This window comes from Tetrao urogallus (assembly GCF_951394365.1).
Source record: "Tetrao urogallus genome assembly, chromosome: 24".
In the NCBI taxonomy this organism is placed as follows: Eukaryota; Metazoa; Chordata; class Aves; order Galliformes; family Phasianidae; genus Tetrao; species Tetrao urogallus.
The window spans coordinates 4,240,231-4,257,686 of record NC_136837.1 but is presented as its reverse complement, the minus strand read 5'-3'; the positions used below and the strand labels follow the sequence as shown (position 1 = coordinate 4,257,686).

Here is a 17,456-nt window from a genome sequence, read left to right as displayed (position 1 = left end):
TCCCAGCCTGTCTCAGCTGGTTGCTGCAGCCCTGAGCTCCCGGCTGTGCTGTGTGCCCTTGAGCTGGGGGGAAGATGGGGGGGGGAAGAACAGGGGGAGCTTTGCATGCTTTGTCCCTGTTTGTCACCCATCTGCCGTGAGCTGCATGCAGGCACCTTCACGCTCGGGCGCTGGCGGACAGACGGACGCTCTCCCCCTCTGCAGACAGATCTGCTTATTCATGCAGTGAACGTGGAATGAGCTCCAGCGCTGCGTGCTGGGGTTGGTGCTGCAGCCCTGCAGAGCCGTGCGATGGGACACGGCGCTGCTGTGCTGTGGAGCTGGCAGGAGGTGGGAGCAGGGGACCCCGAGCAGCCTCTGCTGCAGCTTTTTGCTGCTTGAGTGTTCCCTGACCTTGCTGCAGTCTGCTTCTGTGCTGGGCTTCAGCCCTGTTGCTCTCTGTCCTCACGTGTCTGTAATCCCTGCCGTGTGATGCTCAGGAACCCAGCACCCCCTCGGCATGTCCTGGGGACGGGGCTGCCCTTGTGCTGACACGGCTCCCAGGGCTGCTCATTTTTGCTCTGCCTTTAATTTCATCCCTCATCGTGGCTGCTGCTGAATCCTGCCTGCCTCTCTGTGCCTGTCCCCCACTGCGGCCACCTCCTCTGCTGGTTCTCAAAGCAGATGCTGTGTGCTCAGCTGCTTGCTTCCTTCCCCAGCCATCTGTTCTTCTATCATCTCCCTGCACTTTTCCCTTCCCATATCCAGTGTGTGTGTGTTTGGGGGAGCAGGGGGGGGGGTCCTCCTGCTCAGCACGGAGCCAATTTGGCCTTTGCTCAGAGTGGGGAGGCAGCTAACGCATTGCTGTGCCCTACAGTCGGGGCCCCTGACCCATGGCGAGGGCGAGCCATGCAGTGTTGTGAGCTGAGCTGCTTTGCTTGGGGCTGGGAGCAGGGATTGGTGGTGCTCTGTGAAGTGACAGCATCTGTAATTGGTTGTGTGAAAGCCGCTCTTGGGTCGTTTTCATCGCTCTCCATTCTCCCCCTCCTGCAGCACGCCAGGTCGGCTGTTTCCACTGCGCTTGCTGACCTTCAGGGGTAGGAAGGGGCCTGGATGTCCGTTCCCAGCACTCCTCAGGAGCAGCTCTGGCCTTCTGGTGGTGCAAACTGTGCACAGATGGGCTCTGGGGCTCCTGGCCCTGGTGGGAGCCCCGATGGGAGCACGGGAGGAATACTGGCAGCAAGGCCCTGTTTTCTTTAGGCCTTTCCCAAAATGCACAATCGGGCTGGGTCCAGCCCTACACCAATGCTTTCTTTGGGACCCTGACAGTTTTCCCTGTGTGTTGTTCCCTGCCCAAGCTGGATCCTGTTCGTGCTGCCCCTGCTCGGGGCTGTGGCTGGGCGTCCTTCTCTAACAGCCAGCAAGCCTGGCAGTGAGCCTTGCCAATAAGCAGCCGGTTCAGCCCAGGCTTTTGCAGGTGAGGACGGTGCCCTGCTCCTCCCAGCAATCTCTGAGCACCACATCCCTGCTGTTTGAGCAGCACTTTAGTCCAGGAGATTTGCTTCTGGCTGCCTGGACTCGTTATTATCATCGCGAGCTTCCTGTGGGCAACGCTGCTGTTTGCAGAGGGCTTTGCTTCACTTCCTGCTGAGCCCTTTGATCGACGCCTGCTTATCTGGGGACTCTGCCTCACGTCGGCCTGGAGCATCGTGGTGACGTTCCTGCCCGTCCCACGGAGCGCTGCCCACAGGGGACCTTGTGCCAATGCTTCGGCAGCACGTGATCACCCCCCTTCTCAATGACTTTGGGAGCGTGGGTCGATTTCAGAGGTTCGGGGCCACTGTAGGAGGCTCAGAAAGTCCCCAGCATCACGGCGGGGCCCCCTGTCACAGCTGCAGGTGGGGGCTGCCTTTGGGAGACCGCCTCAGTTGCCCCGCGGCGTGCTTGAACGGCGCCTTTTAATTCCACTTGGGGATCAATACGGTGGCCTTGGTAACGAGCTTATTGCTGCTGCAGAATCTGTTTACTTCAGGTTGGTGACGGCCAAAGAACTTCAATGGCTGGGGACATGACGTTCCAGCTAGTTAAACAGGCTGTGCTGTCATTCGGGTGAGGCTCCTGCTGCCTTTGGAGGTGGGTACAGCTTCTCCTGCAGAGCTCGCGCTGCCCAACTTGGCTGGCTGGGGTTTGTGCAGGTGGCAGCAGCCTGGGCTGCGGGCAGGACGTGAGGATCGTTCACTTCTTCCCCCTCCTGCTGCCCATGATGGAACTGAATCAATCCTGCTGCCAGGGAGGGCTCAGCTCTGCTCCTGCGTGATGCTGATTCCCTTACAGCCATGGCGTTGGGATGCAGCATCTTCCGACCACGGTTGGGTCTGGGGGTTGAGGTGCTCGGTCTGTTGAAAGACCAAAAGAAGTCTTGAAGTGCTCCTGGGCTTCTGCAGGCTGTGTCTGGGGAGGAAGCAGAGGCAGGTGGGGCAGCCTGGGTGTTGGGCTGCCTCGCTGCTCGTGGCTTTGGGTTAGGAGAGGTTTGGGGTTTTCTGCCAGCTTGCACAGCAGGGCTGGCCGAGCCCCTGACAGCACTCCTGCGTGTTCCTGCGTCCTTTCCAGGCTGGAAGAAGTTGGGTTTCATTTAAAAATGGCCCTTAATTGAAGTTGATTCCCTGTCAGCTGTGATGCACAGATTTCTGTGGCCCTCGAGCTCCAAAGTGTTCTGCTGGGGCTCTTAGTGGTGGCTGATGGGTGAGTTTGTGCCCTCTCCAAACCCATCAGAGCCCTGAGCCCACAAAAGGCTCCTCCTGAGTGATGCTTTCCCTGTTCCCAAGCCTTATCCGCCCTCCACAAACCTTGCTATCTCTGCTGGGGGATGCGTGGGCTGACCCGACAATCTCTGTTTGCACTGCAGGAGGTGTGCAGGTAACCCCAGCTGGTTTGGAAGGGTTGAACCCTGCAACCTGATGGGCGTTCACTGCCCGTGCAGATTCTGGTATCAGACTGCTCCAGGAACTCTCCCATAGGGAGCAATGCTCTGCCTGGAAGCCTGGAGTCCAAGGACCAGGTGCCTTATCTGCTGCTGGAGAGCTTTCCTCTGCCGCTGCTGGAGGCAGCACACCTTTGACCTGAAGGTGTTTATAAGGCAGCAATTATTCCCAGTTACTCTTTAACAGTCGGCCGCTTAAAATCGCATTGATTTTATTTAATCCCGTGCTCTGTTTAATTTTCCCCTCACCAGCATTCGGTGATTCGTGGGGTGGCCGAGACCTCGCGGCGCTTTGCAGCCTTGTAAACCTTTGGGGTGAACCCGCTCCTTTCCTGCTGTTCCTTCACCTCTCCCGTGCGTTGAAAGCCTGTAATCCTTCCCCTGTGCTCATGGAAACTTTCTGGTTTTGTTTTTCATCCCCCAGCACTTTCCTCTGCCAGCAAAGGATGGAGGATGGTGTTAGGGCTCGGCCAGCTCGTTTGGCCAGGACCTCAGTGCCCTTTATTTCCTTGTTGGGAACTGTAGAGCGTTTCAGGCTGAGGTTTGGCTGTGATTCCTGCTCAGCTCTGCCTTGCTGGCAGCAGCTCCTGCCTTCCTGAGCTGCAGGTATGGATGGAAGCAGCGCTCTGTGGAGATGATCCCTCTTTGATCCGTGAAGCTGAACCGAATCACACCCCCCGAAGCACATGGGGATGGCTTCAAAGGGTTGGGAAGCTGCTGTGTCACCAGGGAGAAAGTCCTCGAGCTGTGACTGCCGCGTGGGGCAGGGCTGGCTCCTGCTTGTTCATGTGATGGCTGCTGCTCTGCGGATCATCAGAAGATGCTGATGTTGCTGCTGTGGCCAAAGCTGTGGGTGTTGCTCATGCCAGCCCCCTGCCCATAGCATTATGGAATCCTAGAATCATGGAGCTGGAAGGGAGCATCAGAGGTCATCTCGTCCCAAATCTGCCCTGGCTCTGGCTGGGGTTTTTCTTTGCTGCTGAGTGGATTTGGGCTGGAAATCTGGTTGTGCCTCCAGCTTGGCCACGGCCTCCTGCCAGCTTGTGCAGTCTCACATCTTGTAGCTTGGTTCTGGTTCACCTGGCAGGCAGGAGGAGGTAGAATGGGGTGGCTGGATGAAACCACAGGGCCAAATGTGCACCTGAAGCCTTTCTCCAAACCTCCCCTGGGTGCTGGTTTGGAGCTTGGGGTGGTGAGAGGTCAGGCTGGCAGCTGACCCCTGTGTCCCCATGTGCCTCATTCCTTGGGCAATGCAGGCTAGAAATGCCCCTGGGGTTGGGTAACCTGGCAGAGTAGGTGCCCAAAAACACCCATAGCTGCCTTCGTGACTTCTATCCCAAAACCGCACACGTTTGGTTGAGTCCTGAGCAGCATCTTTGCCCCTGGATGGGTCCCTGCTCCCACTGTGGATGCTGCTGTCCTCGGGGAGGCTGCGGGAGCTGCATTTGGTCAGCTTGCAAGTAGGGCAGAGTGGGGCTGAGGACAGCACTGCCTGCCTGGGGCTGCTGCCAGCAACTGTGGCTGTGCTCCCCAGCAGCATCTCCAGGGCCTCTCTGGACGGGTGGCTGCAGGATCAGAGCCCAGAAGGAGTTGTCCCCTCTCCGGGGGGCTGTCCTGAGCAAACCTGCTGCTCTGCTCTTCTTTTTGACCTAGAAAATAAGAAAAGCCTCACGCTGTGTTGGTTGTGGTTGTGTTTTTCCCTCTTTTTTCGTCTTTTTTTTTTTTTTCTTCCCCTTGGCTGCTGTGTGACTGGAGAGGCCTCAGCCCCTGGGGTGCCTTTTCCCTTCCTTCCTGCCACATTGAACTGAACGCCGCTGAAAAGAAATGAATTAGAACAATTGTCGTTTAGAAATGTCCAAACTCAGCAGCACGGCGGGGCGAAGCTGTGCATGAGAACACAGCCACGGCTTCCCCAGAGCAAACTGCACAGTGGGATTTCTGCACAGGTAACTGCCTGGGCATCGGAAGCTGCCCACCTCCAGGCCTGCAGAGCTCTGCGTGCCCTGCCAGCAGCTGGGTGCTGGGCTGCTGAAGGGGGTGGGTGCTGGGATGGAAGGCACAGGCTGCCTGAATGCATGGGAACGACAAAGCAAGGGGCTGAAGGCAGGTTGCAGGAGGGGTGCTGCGGTGTGGGCAGCTGCCGACCGCCTCCCAGCTTTGGGGTGATGCTAAACGGGGGTTGGCTGCCTTGAGTTGCTTTAGGTGGGTCACCTCCTTGCCTCGCACGGAGCTCAGAGCTGGCTCCCGCTGAGTCACGCAGCGTGGGTGCACCGTGTGCTCAAGGTGGTGGCTGCGGTCCACGGCTTCTCCCAGATGCTGGGGAGCGTTGGGGTGGGAGCCGCAGCCGCGCTGTGTTTTGCAAGGGGAGGAAATGTACTTCAGCCTCATCAGGTGCGATTGAGTTGGTGTGTGGTTGGCGGGCAGCACAGCTGGGCTGAAACTTGGCAGGCAGACCTCAGGTCCTGGTGTTTTCCTCCAGGGCAGCTCGCTGAGCCCTGCGCTCCCAGGCTGGAGCTCGGCACGATGCTTGCTGCTCACAGGCACGCAGCTTTCACCCCCCACCCTGTCCAGCTCCATCCATCCCAGCCCTGCTCCGTGCTGAGGGATTGGGGGATTTTGGCCTTGCTGTAATGCAGCAGTGCCCACCCAGTGCTGCAGTCCTGACGTGCCAAGCAGGCTCGGGTCAGAAGCTGCGTTGGGCGATAATTTTAGATGGGGCAGATTTTGCTAAGCTGCACGGTTCAGATGAGCTCTGCTAAAGCCACAGTGGGGATTACTGTGGTTAATTCAGCACTCTGTTTCCTTAGCAGTGATGTTTCTTTTTCCCTTGGTTCAAACCCAGTTCCCGGAGCTGCTGCTCCAAGCAGTGGGAGCTTGCCGTGCCTCGGAGCTGCTGCTGCGTGCGTCAGTGGGGATGGTGGTGGTGAAGCACAGCCCCATCCCCACTCTCAGCCCATGCATCTCCTGTTTGCCATCCACAGGGAGGTGTTACACCTCGGGCTGCCGTGCACTGGGTGCCCAAGCTGTGAGCTGACACGTGCCTGCTGCCTGTGCTGCAGCACCAGACTGTGTTGTCTGCGCTGTTTTATCTCCTGGGTTCACCTTTTTCCTGGAACACTTTTCCTGAGATAGAGAAAACACCTCGGCTCGGGTTTTTAAGCTGGTTTAATGTCAGCAGCTGTCTGATGGGGGCATGTTTACACCCTCTGCTCTGACAGGTTGCCAGAGGGATGGGCTGGGAGTGGTGCTGTGCTGGCGGCGTTGCTGCTCTGCTTTCCACCTGGAAGCGCACTGTGCTGCTGCAGGAATGGCACAGCCATCTTTGGGCTCTCTTTGGTAAGCTGGAGCCAAGCAGCAGGCCTTGAGCAGGGCCTGGCAGCGTCATTCCTCGGTGGGGAAGGCAGTGTCCCCCCCAGGATGCGGCTGCTGAGCACCTGGCACTGCTTGCTGGATGTGGTCCCACACCTCTGAGCTCTCCTGTGAGCTGGGACACCTTCGCGTTCCTCCTCCCTCTGCACTGAGCAACCTGAAAGGATTTTGCAAATCCAAAGCTGCAAACTCCATGGAGATTCCCAGTCCTCCCAGCCATGCAAACAGCCCCAGCAGCACGCAGCCGTCCTCTGCCGGGTTCCTCCTGTCTGGGATGGATGGCTCAGCTAAATAGCTTCATTCTTCTGCTCTCAGAGCCTGCTTGCCACATCAGAGCTTTTGGGGATTGCAATGGCATGGAAACCCCCTCCTTGAGGCCTCTGTGCTGATCTCTTCAGGGCTTTTCTGGAGGTTTCCTATGCCCATGGGGATGCTGTTAACGATACTCCTTGCAATGAGGTCTCATCCTTATTAAAGTGCCAAAATTAAATCCTGCAGTGACCATCAGAGGGAAGAGACCGCGCTGGGGCTCTTTGTCAGCAGGGTGGGAGTCCTGTCCCCTGTCAGCAAGCCAGGGAGGCCCTGGGGCTCTTTTCCTCATTGCCTTGAATGCAGCTCTTACAGGAGCAGTGGGGCTGTTGCTGGCTGAGCAGAGGCACTTTGGGGCTGTTTTGCCCCTTCTTTGAGGCTGATGGAGCCCTGAGTTGCCTCTGGCCGAACCAGGAGGGAGGAAGAGCTGTTGGAGGGCATCTCTTCCAATGGAAACATCTGTAACAAGCAGGAGATTGAAAGTCAATGCAGTGTCAACTGCGTTTTGTTGAAATGTTCCCTCGCTGGTTTTCTCCCCCCCCAGCTCTTAGTGTGGGTTTTGGAAGGACGTGCCTTGTTTTTAACCTGGGAAAGGAGATAGGAGTGCCAGGATCGCAGCTGGTGCTGGGACCAGCTCTGTCAGTGCTGTGTTTTTGGGCAGAAACAGCAGAATTGGTGACGGAGGGGCTGATGCTGATGGAGCTGCGTGGGGACCTCAGCCACCCAGGGCTCGGCCAGAGGGCTGCACAGTGCTTGCCCTGCAGGAGCACACCAGTGTTCTTGGAGCCAGAGGGGATGTTCCAAGGCTCTTTGCTTTGATCTCGGCTGTTAGGCACCAAATCTGCTATGAAATTCTGGTGGCAGGGATATGAGGAGGCAGAAAAGGAGGTTCTGATTTGGGTGCCTGCAGCCACGGAGCAATGCTGGGTACGTTTGGTAGCGCTCAGTTCTGTGACAGCAGCACACTGCAAGGAGCCCTGGGCCCGTGTGGCCACAACAGATGAGTTGCCTGAAGGAGCACGGGCTCACTTAGCACTTTCTCTTCCTTTGCATCTCTCAGCAAATCCAGTTTGCAGATGACATGCAGGAGTTCACCAAGTTCCCAACCAAGACCGGCCGCCGCTCCCTGTCCCGCTCCATCTCGCAGTCTTCCACTGACAGCTACAGCTCTGGTAGGTGACCCCAGGGCTGCTGGCAGTGCCGCTGTGGCATTGGTTTCAGGATGCTCTGTATTGCTGGGCTGTGCTCTGAGGTGTAAAGGGTGGTTCTGGGGTTCTGGGAGGTTTGTATTCTGCTAAGTCAGCCTCATTCGTTCTCATAGTTGGGCTTCAGTGCATCACACAGTGTGTCCCAAGGAAACTGTGGATGCCCCATCCCTGCAGGCATTCAAGGCCTGGCTCTGAATGTGGCTCTGGGCAGCCTGGGCTGCTGGTTGGTGACCCTGCACGTAGCAGGGGGTTGGAACTGAATGAGCACTGTGGGCCTTTTCAACCCAGGCCATTCTATGACTCTATGATCACTCAGCACTGAGTTGTTTTCAAGAGTGAGAGTGCCAGATTCCTTATGGACAAGGATTTTCCTTGTGAGATTTGTAGTCTGAGCCATAAGCAGGCGTGCATGAAAGCCAGGAAGCAAAACGGGGCAGAGAGCACCAGGACTGGGGGTGACACGCGTTCCTCTGCTGGCTTTAGCTGCCTCCTACACAGACAGCTCTGACGATGAGGTGTCTCCCCGTGAGAAGCAGCAAACCAACTCCAAAGGCAGCAGCAACTTCTGCGTGAAGAACATCAAGCAGGCAGAGTTTGGACGCCGGGAGATTGAGATCGCTGAGCAAGGTGAGGGGGGGCTGTGGGGGTCTGAGGGGCTCTGGGTGCTGAGCCAAGGGGGTTCCCACAACTCTCCTCGTGGTCTCGGGTGCCTCCAGTGCCTTCTTGTCCCTCCACAGATCAGCACGCGATGTGGGGAAGAGCTAAATGCAACAGCAAGCATGAACGATAGGTTGCATTTGTTTTTGAGCGACAGCAGGGCTCTGTGTGTTCCTGGGGTTTTGGATGGGGAGCCTCAGTGGGAGAGGATCTTGCAGCTCCTTTGGAGACGCTAAAACTGTCTCGGCCTCTTCCCTTGTGGCTGGTGGAAAGCTGAGTTACCCTTCTGATTGGGTAACTTTGCTTCCAGGCTCCTTTTAGACACAAGCTACCAAAGCCAGAGAAGGGTACAGAGCCATTTAGAGCAGCTCTTTCGAGGTACGGCGGCACTGTTTCCATCTTTAGGTGTTTCTTATTGACGTGATCCTGCTGTGAGGCTGGTGGCTGCCCTTAATGGGGGCGCCCTGGTGCTTGCCCTGGGCAGCACCCACCCCACACCCCCTTCATACGTGCCTGGGAGGTGCTGTGTCCCCGTGGCTTTGCCAAGGGACAGATGGTGCTGGTGTCCTGATGCCAGTTTGGACAGAGCTGTCAGAGCAGAGGCAGGGAGGTTTCTCCCTGGCTGCACAGTGACTGTGGCGAGAGCAATGGGACCGGATGTGTCCTGCGAGACCCTTGAGAGGGGAGGAGATCTGGCAGAAAGGGCTCCCACCCTGGAGTAAAGCCATCATTAAAAGCCATCATTAAAACCCCTGCGTTCCTTTTGCAGACATGTCTGCTCTGATTTCACTCAGGAAGCGAGCTCAAGGGGAGAAACCTTTGGCCGGAGCTAAAATCGTAGGCTGTACACACATTACAGCACAGACTGCGGTGAGTGGCTTCTTATTTGGGCATCCAAGGTGGGAAAAGCCACCTTTTCCCCACTCTCCTCCATGGGGGAATTGCTGAAGGCCCCTCCGCATTCCTGGCAACCTCTCACAGAGGTTCTGCTGCCTGCATTTTCCCTGGGCAACGTTTGTCGGAGCCGCTCCCCCTGCTCCATCCCTGGCTGTGCACTGCAGCAGGCTGTGCTGGGCCCTCCCTGCTCAGCCCTCTGTCCCACAGGTGCTGATTGAGACGCTGTGTGCATTGGGGGCGCAGTGCCGCTGGTCTGCCTGCAACATCTACTCCACCCAGAACGAGGTGGCAGCTGCCTTGGCAGAAGCAGGTGAGTGCTGCTGACCCGTGGGGCAGCATCCCTTCCAGTCCCTCTCTCAGCCCCGTTTCAGGAAAGGCTCGGACCCGATATCTTTTAGGGATGGATATGTAGGTGAGATCCTGGGCTTTGGTCCCTGCGTGGTTCTCCTTGGCTGGGGTTTTCCCAAGCAGAAAGTTGTGCCAAACTCAGCGGGTGCCAAGGATGCTCCTCTTCTCCTTCTAGGTGTTGCCGTATTTGCCTGGAAGGGAGAGTCAGAGGATGACTTCTGGTGGTGCATTGACCGCTGTGTTAACGTAGATGGCTGGCAGGCTAACATGGTAACGAGCCTTCTTCCAGCCCTTCCACTTCCTCTGTGGAGCCGTCACTGGGGGCTCCTCACCCTCCCCTCCCTGGGGCTGTTCTTAGGAGCCTGCCGATGTGCCTGGGCACCTGCTGGTGTCGTAAAGGCCTTTGAGTCCGTGCCAAAATCGTGGGGGTCGTGGAGAATGGCAGCTGGAGCTGGGCTGGGGGTCACTGTGATGGCTGTGGGAGCTGCAGTGCCCTGAGCTGTACAGCACGATGGCATGGGAGCATCTCCTGCTGGAGCCTGTCAGCGAGTCAGGAAGCCACGAGACCTGTTTCCCTGTGGGAGCTGCCCTGACTGCTCCTCTCTTGACACAGACCCCATCTGCAGGGGTTTCTGAGGGCTCTATTGCCTTGCTGAAAGCAGATGATGCCTCTCACTGCCTTGGCTTGGGGTCTGTGGTCACAGATGATGTGAGAGCATGTGGCACAGGACTGACAGCTCCTGCAGCCTTTCCTCTCAGCTGTTCGCTTATGGGGCACGAATGCTGTAGCTTCCTTCTGACCTCAGGCTGTTCAGTTAGTGCTGCCTGTGGCTGCGTTTCCAGGCTGCAAAACAGTAGCAGGGACACAAAAAACCTGTTAGGATCCATTGGCTCCACACAGGGTACAAAATCCTCCCTTTCAGAGGGGGCCCCTGAAGCAACCAGGAGGACCCAGGAGTCCTGGCCCACAGGCAGCTCTCCAGCAGTGCCTGCAGATGCTCTCCATCTCTCTGTATCCCCCCCCCTCCATCCCCTGCAAGTGTTTCTCCTGGTGGAAAGCTTGACTGCCCCGTGCTCTTCCTCCAGATACTGGATGATGGTGGGGATCTGACCCATTGGGTTTATAAGAAGTACCCCAACATATTCAAGAAGATCCGAGGGATTGTGGAGGAGAGCGTGACCGGTGTGCACAGGTAGGGGTTTGGGAAGGCTGATCTGAAGATCTCTCGTCGGGTTGCTGCTGTCTGCTCTGACCTGCCTCTGTCCTCTTGCAGGCTGTACCAGCTCTCCAAAGCTGGGAAGCTCTGCGTGCCGGCCATGAATGTGAACGACTCTGTGACCAAACAGAAATTTGACAACCTGTATTGCTGTCGGGAGTCCATCCTGGACGGGTGAGTGCAGCCCTTGTCCCCATCCCCAGGGCTGCTCTGCCCTCGCTGTGCGTTTGCAGGACCTGGTTTTGGGGCCCTTTGCTGTGTGCCTGACCGGTCCCAAAGCAGGTCTCTCTCTGTCCTCCAGCCTGAAGAGGACCACAGATGTGATGTTTGGAGGGAAGCAAGTGGTGGTTTGTGGCTATGGGGAGGTGAGTTTCATGAGCCTCCCCCCAGCCATCCTTTCCCTTAGCTCAGTGTCCTGCCCCTTCCCTGCTCACGTTTGATTGATAGAGGAAATCGGATCTGGGGAGCTGTCAGGAGAGACGTCTCGCTCGAGCCCGCCGGGAGGGTGGAGAGCAAGCATCACATTGCCCAGTTTGCCTGCAGATCAGCTGAGCTGCAAATCCAACAGTTGCTAGGAACGCTGGCCTGAATGATAACTACCCATGGGTGCCCCCATCTGCTGTGCCTGGCTCCAGTTCAGCACGCAGCCCGGCTGTCGCTGAGCCTGTGGCACAGGAGGCGAAGGGCAGGCTGCCTCTTGCTGGTGGATGATGTTCTGGCAGGGGGAGGTTGAACCACGAGCTTGTAAATGATTCTGCCCTGGAAGAGCGCAGAGCTGGGAGCTGCCACCTTCCCTCCATCTGTGCGCTGTCTGTGTGGGTGTTCATCTTCCCATGCTGCAGAGGGCCTGGCAGTAGCTGCAAATGCTCTTCCCAGCAGGAACACGCTTCCTAATTTATTTAGACACCAATGGAGCTCAGCTCTGCTCGACTGAGAAGCTGTGCTGGCTCTCTCCCAGGCTCTCCGTGGTGCTGTGTGCCTCTCCAGCCATGAGTTATGCTGAGAGTTGTTGTCTCAGGGGCCTCTCCTGACATTTACTGCAGTTCTGCAGACTGAGGAAGCCTTTCCACCCTCGCTGGTTCACCATTGGGATGTGGGTTGATGTCCCAGTTTGCCCTTTCTGGCCATTTTCACCCAGTTGGAGCTGGGTGATAAGCAGGAGTGTCTGGTGGTGTTTCTTACCTGGTAGCACGAGGTGCCCCCAAAACAGGGCTGATTATGGGCACATGGAGTCTATCAGGTGTCAGCATGGGTAAATGGCACCGAGAAAAGGGCTTTGCTGACGAGCTTCTGTGTCATTTTGTAGTGGAGAGAGAGGACTTGAGTCACTGTTATAGGAGTTCTGCTTCCCCATGCTGATGCTGGGAGCATGAGGTGGAGGATCTGTTCCCCCATCAGTGCAGGAAACCCCATGGTTTAAAGGCAGCAGGGGGAAGCAAAGGCTTATGCAAGCTGTGCTGACTGTGAGTGGAGTGGTTTGGAAGCTCCTGCCAGCTGGTGGTGTGCTGGAGGGGAGCTGAGCACGTGGTGCCCAACAAGTGGAATTGTGCCTCGCTCAGCTGCTCCTGCCCTCAGGCTGAGGCTTCCAGGGCGCAGCTGGGGAAACGCTCAGGATGTTTTGGGGGAGGGATTTTAGCACTTGGTGCACCCTGCTTTTGTCTTCACATCAACGCTTTGCCTTGGCAGGTTGGCAAGGGATGCTGTGCTGCTCTGAAAGCCCTGGGAGCGATCGTCTACGTCACGGAGATCGACCCCATCTGCGCCCTTCAAGCCTGGTGAGATGTTCACAACCAACATGTAACGTCTCTTCCTCTGCTCTCTGGCCTCCTGCAAACCCTCAGAGAGGCTGAAACAGAGCCAGGAGGATCTGTGGCTAAGCTCAGAGAGTATTCATCTCTTTGGGGTGTGATGGGGAAGGACCAGGGCAGTTTCAGGGCTTGTTCAGTGGTGGGATACCAGGCAGTAGGCTGCCGCAGCCAGCTGCCTTGGAAGACTGCTGTAAGCATTCCTGCAGGGCTGGCAGAGCGTTTCATACATCCCCAGCTCCCACAGCATTGTGAGAGCAGGTTTTGATGCCAGATCCTTTGCACAGCCCTTCCACTCGCATCTGGCATCTCTGGGGGTGTGGAAGGACAGCCTGGCTGCTGCCGGGAGTGATTCAGAGCTGCTCCAGCAGCGTAGGACTGAGATCCCCTCTGGCCTAAGGCAGAGAGGAACCAGGCTTCTCCTCCTTATTGTGCTTCCTGTCCCCCTTTCTCGCCAGCATGGATGGATTTCGGGTGGTGAAGCTGAGTGAAGTGATCCGTCAGGTCGACGTCGTCATTACCTGCACAGGTAGGGAGGGAGGGGGTCCTGGGTGAGCTTTGCTGCAGGCTGAGCAGTGCTCCTTCCCCAGCGGTGTCTCAGGGGCTCTGTAGCCATCAGGATGGATGCTTTGCTGCCAGGAGTCCCTCATTTTACGCTGGCAAAAGCTGCTCTCTTTAGGAGAGCTTTTCCTCTTCACTCCCAGCCTTCAGTTTGACCGCAGTCTTCCTCAGCCCCTGGGAAGGGGGACATCAAAGCCATCGGGCCTCAAAGGGTTTTTGGGCTCTCCTGGCCCCTGGTGGGAGCAGAGGCAGCACTCAGCACGTGTTTTTCTGTGATCAGCCAGGAGAATGACGTTACCCCAAGCTGCGATTCCTTCCCCCGAGTGCAGGGAAGGAGGAATGTGAGGGTTTATATTCCCACTGCCTCGGGTTCATCTCTGCCCTGCCTGCAGGAAACAAGAACGTGGTGACCAGAGAACACCTGGATCGCATGAAGAACAGCTGCATCGTGTGCAACATGGGCCACTCCAACACGGAAATCGATGTGGTGAGCGTCCCTGCTGCCCCTGCTGCCCCTGCCTGCCCCATGGTCGCCCCTTGGTGATTCCAGCCTCTCCATCCTGCCTGCAGACCAGCCTCCGGACCCCCGAGCTGACCTGGGAGAGGGTCAGATCCCAAGTGGACCACGTCATCTGGCCGGATGGGAAGAGGGTGGTGCTGCTGGCTGAGGTGTGCTGGGAGCTGTGCGTCCACCAGGAAATCTCTCAGGGTCAGAATTGGAAAGGGAGGTGCCCCTGGGAGAGCTCAGCAAAGGGGTTTCTCGATGGCTTTTTATTATTATTATTATCCTTGAGGCAGAGGAGGTGTCACATCCCACGTGCAGCCACAGAGGTGCCATCCCTGTCAGCCAAACACCCTGTGCATCCAGCTTTTACAGGGCTTCCCACCTGGCAAACGGGGGGTTGGTTGTCTCCTCTTCCCACTCCTGGAGCAGCAGGAGACTCCCAGTTGCTAGCAACCACAGAATGTCCATTCCCCAAAGCTGAGGGGTGGGGTGGAAACTAAGCTAAGGCAGAGCGTGGGCACTCTGGTCCTGTGGATAGCTCTTGAATCACTGCCCTGTGGTTGTCCCCAGCCCCAGGGAGGGACAGAGAGACAGAGGTGAATCCTGTCTCCAGATTCGATTTGTTTCACACGCTCAGCTCTCAGCACCCCTCTCCTGCTGTCTTTAGGGCCGTCTTCTCAACCTGAGCTGCTCCACGGTTCCCACTTTCGTGCTCTCTATCACAGCCACCACTCAGGTCCGTAGCCTGGGGGGGGGGGGGGTTGGGATGCTGCGGGGTCTTGCACAAGCTTTGGGGTGGGGATGTTTTGGAAGAAGCAGGGAACACACAGTTGGATGCTTGGGATCGCTGGCGCCAGACGGAGCCGCCACCTCTTGGCTGGGCTGTGGTTAACGATGGCGTGAAGTTGGGAGGTAGCTTTTAAACGAGCCTGGCTTTGCTCTGAGGGTTCCTGCTGTGCAGTAAGCAAGCAGAGAGCTTCCTGAGCACAGGTTTAAGCTTACTTCCAAGCCAGGCCTTGTTCCGTCTTGAGACGACTGATTTCCAAGTCACAACAACAAGAGGGAGTTTTGGGGATCTGGGAGTCAGTGGTTAAACTGCTTTTGAGCATCAGCACTGCCTCAGCTGGGCGGACACGGCTGAGCCCTGCTCTGTTTGCCCCGACTCCACCTTTTCAAAGAAAAAGATGATTAAATCTGGCCGAGCCGTGCGATGTGTGCTCAGCATTGGCTGCAGTGGGTGGGAGGAAACTGCAGGGCTGAGCCCACCTCTGTGAAGGAGGGGAGGGCGCTCACTTTGGTGGGGGGGAGGTTTTCTTTTCCTCGCTGTGCAAACTGATAGGGATGGGAGCTGTGTTTCGGATCTGGCTCTCAGCTGTCTGAGCTGGCGCTTGGGGGAGATGCAGTTTTATTCCTGCTGAGGGAGAAGCTGTGGGTTTTGGAGCTCTGCCTCCAGCTCAGAGCAAGCAGTCCGTTCCCACGTGGTGCAGCAGCCTCACATTTCGGGCTTAGAATTAGAGCTGCTCCCTTTTCCTTCACTCTCACGCTGTGGTTTTCCCCAGTGCTGCCACCAGGGCAGCTGACCTCTCATCTCCAACCCCTGCAGTCCTCCCCTGTGCCAGCAGGCTCCTGAGAGGTGGAAAGGGCTGGAAGTGCATCCTTGGGGGCATTTGGGAAGTGCTCACCCCTCCCTCGGGCTTCCAAATCCTTACCTCCATCCGCGGGAGCTTTGTGCTGTGTGTCCCGGCTGTCCCTCACCCCACTGTGATGTCTGCAGGCTCTGGCTCTGATTGAGCTGTACAACGCTCCCGAGGGCCGCTACAAACAGGACGTGTACCTGCTGCCCAAGAAGATGGGTGAGTGAAGGAGCTGCCCTCTCCGAGCTGCTTCCTGCACTGGTTGATACGGGGCAGAGGTTTTGGATGTAAGGACAAAGTGAGAGGTGGGCTGAACAAAACCTCCGATGGGAGGGGATGAGTTTGGGGAGGGTGACCCCCAAAACGCCCGCGGGTCTTTCTGTTTCTGTTCCGCAGTGCTGCGGGCGTCCCTCACCCTGCAGGGTTCCCATCCACCTTTTGGGGCGCAGGGCTCCATCGGGTGCAGAGGGCCAGGACAGCCTCTCAGGCCCCCCCTCCTGCTGTGTGCTGAGTCCCCTCTCCTGTTCCCCAGATGAATACGTTGCCAGCTTGCACCTGCCTTCCTTCGACGCCCACCTGACGGAACTGACGGACGATCAGGCGAAATACCTGGGACTCAACAAAAACGGGCCTTTCAAACCCAACTATTACAGGTCGGCGCCTTTGCTGGAGGCTCGGTCGCTCTTGTGCAGGTGGGAGCTGCGTCCCTCAGCCTCACTGTCCCATCCCTTCTCTTCCAGATACTGATGGACCATACCTATGAAGGACCAGACCACACAAGGCAACATTAGGGAGATTATTTTTAAAGATCATTTCATTTTGGTTCACTTTTTTTTTTCTTCTCTTTTCTTCTTTTAACCAACAAGGAACCCTGTTTTTACATTGACCGCTGTGATTTTAAGGTCGCTTCTGTTTTTTCCTTCTCATTTTCACCCTCCTATGTGGTCGCATCTCTGTGATCTCAGCACAGAGCCTGGGATCTCCCTGCTTCCATGTGGCTGAGGCCGCTGGTGGCTCCCAGCCTGATTCGCTCTCCTGCTGTGTGAAGGGCAATTTGTCTTTGTTTTTAACCTTCTCCGAGATATCTGCAGATCCGGAGATGCTCTTCTACCTTACCTTAACGTTTTCTTTCTTTGTGTGGATTATCTGCAACTTCTAAATTGCCTTAAAGAGCCCAGTTTTAGCTGCTAGTTCAATGCTCCTCGCTCTGCTCGGGAGCAGAGTGGCACCTGCTGGCCACCTCGCGAATAGGTGACCGTCCCACCTGGCCGAGGTCCCCCGTTCGGTTGCTGGCCGGCTCTGGGGAGCTCACTGTTTCAGGGTGCTAATCTGAATTCGGATGGGGGTCACTTAACCCAGCGTCATCCTCATCTCTCTTAGTTGTTTTTTTGTTTTGTTTTGTTTTCTAGCCAAACTGCACCTTAATTTGAGTTGAAAACATATCTTTGTTTCTTTTCTTTCTTTTCCTCTTTTCCCTTTTTGTTTTGCTCCTTAAAGAGGGGCGATGTGTCCGGCCGTGGAGTTTAGGCTCTATCCAAGCAGCCCCATCTCCCAGCAGGACACGGCGGGTGCTGTTAAGAGTGTCTGCATTTTTCTGGAGGGCATTTCACTTTCTTTCCAAGGCGGATGCACAGACTGAGCCTTCCCCCTGCCCCAGTGGGCCCCTGCACCCTGGGCTCCCCTCGCTGCTCGCCCCCGAGCTGAGCTTCCTCAGCAGCATCCCGCAGTGTTCCAGCCACTCTCATCGCCTCCTTCTTCCCTTCCCCATCCTCTCTGGCGACAAGTATTTCTCTTCTCCATCTCTTGCAGCTTGTCACGGGTTGGGGGAAAGCCCTTGCAACCCAGTGAGGCTCCTCCTGGCTTTTTTCCCTCTCCCAATGCCTTTTTCTTCCCCAAGCAAAGGCCGGAGCAGGGAGGGATTCGCTTGTTCCCCCACCACACCACCCGTTAGAGATAACGGGCACGTGGTGCCCCCAGAGAGCCACTC

At 56.9% G+C, this 17,456-nt stretch overlaps 1 protein-coding gene across 1 annotated transcript in view; it reads left to right on the top strand.

Moving 5' to 3' along the window:
• The window catches only part of AHCYL1 (adenosylhomocysteinase like 1), a gene marked incomplete at both ends in the record, with an annotated part of 18,320 nt that extends 2,104 nt beyond the window's left edge, over positions 1 to 16,216 (top strand). Inside the window, 16 exons of the mRNA XM_079546471.1 lie at positions 7,698 to 7,809; positions 8,329 to 8,472; positions 9,272 to 9,372; positions 9,607 to 9,709; positions 9,923 to 10,017; positions 10,834 to 10,940; positions 11,022 to 11,138; positions 11,266 to 11,329; positions 12,651 to 12,739; positions 13,228 to 13,298; positions 13,723 to 13,817; positions 13,901 to 13,999; positions 14,503 to 14,571; positions 15,610 to 15,688; positions 16,002 to 16,161; positions 16,210 to 16,216. Coding sequence (XP_079402597.1) covers positions 7,698 to 7,809; positions 8,329 to 8,472; positions 9,272 to 9,372; positions 9,607 to 9,709; positions 9,923 to 10,017; positions 10,834 to 10,940; positions 11,022 to 11,138; positions 11,266 to 11,329; positions 12,651 to 12,739; positions 13,228 to 13,298; positions 13,723 to 13,817; positions 13,901 to 13,999; positions 14,503 to 14,571; positions 15,610 to 15,688; positions 16,002 to 16,161; positions 16,210 to 16,216 — 1,512 coding nt within the window. The remainder of the gene's footprint in view (positions 1 to 7,697; positions 7,810 to 8,328; positions 8,473 to 9,271; positions 9,373 to 9,606; positions 9,710 to 9,922; positions 10,018 to 10,833; positions 10,941 to 11,021; positions 11,139 to 11,265; positions 11,330 to 12,650; positions 12,740 to 13,227; positions 13,299 to 13,722; positions 13,818 to 13,900; positions 14,000 to 14,502; positions 14,572 to 15,609; positions 15,689 to 16,001; positions 16,162 to 16,209) is intronic.
• Between the last annotated feature and the right edge of the window lie 1,240 nt (positions 16,217 to 17,456).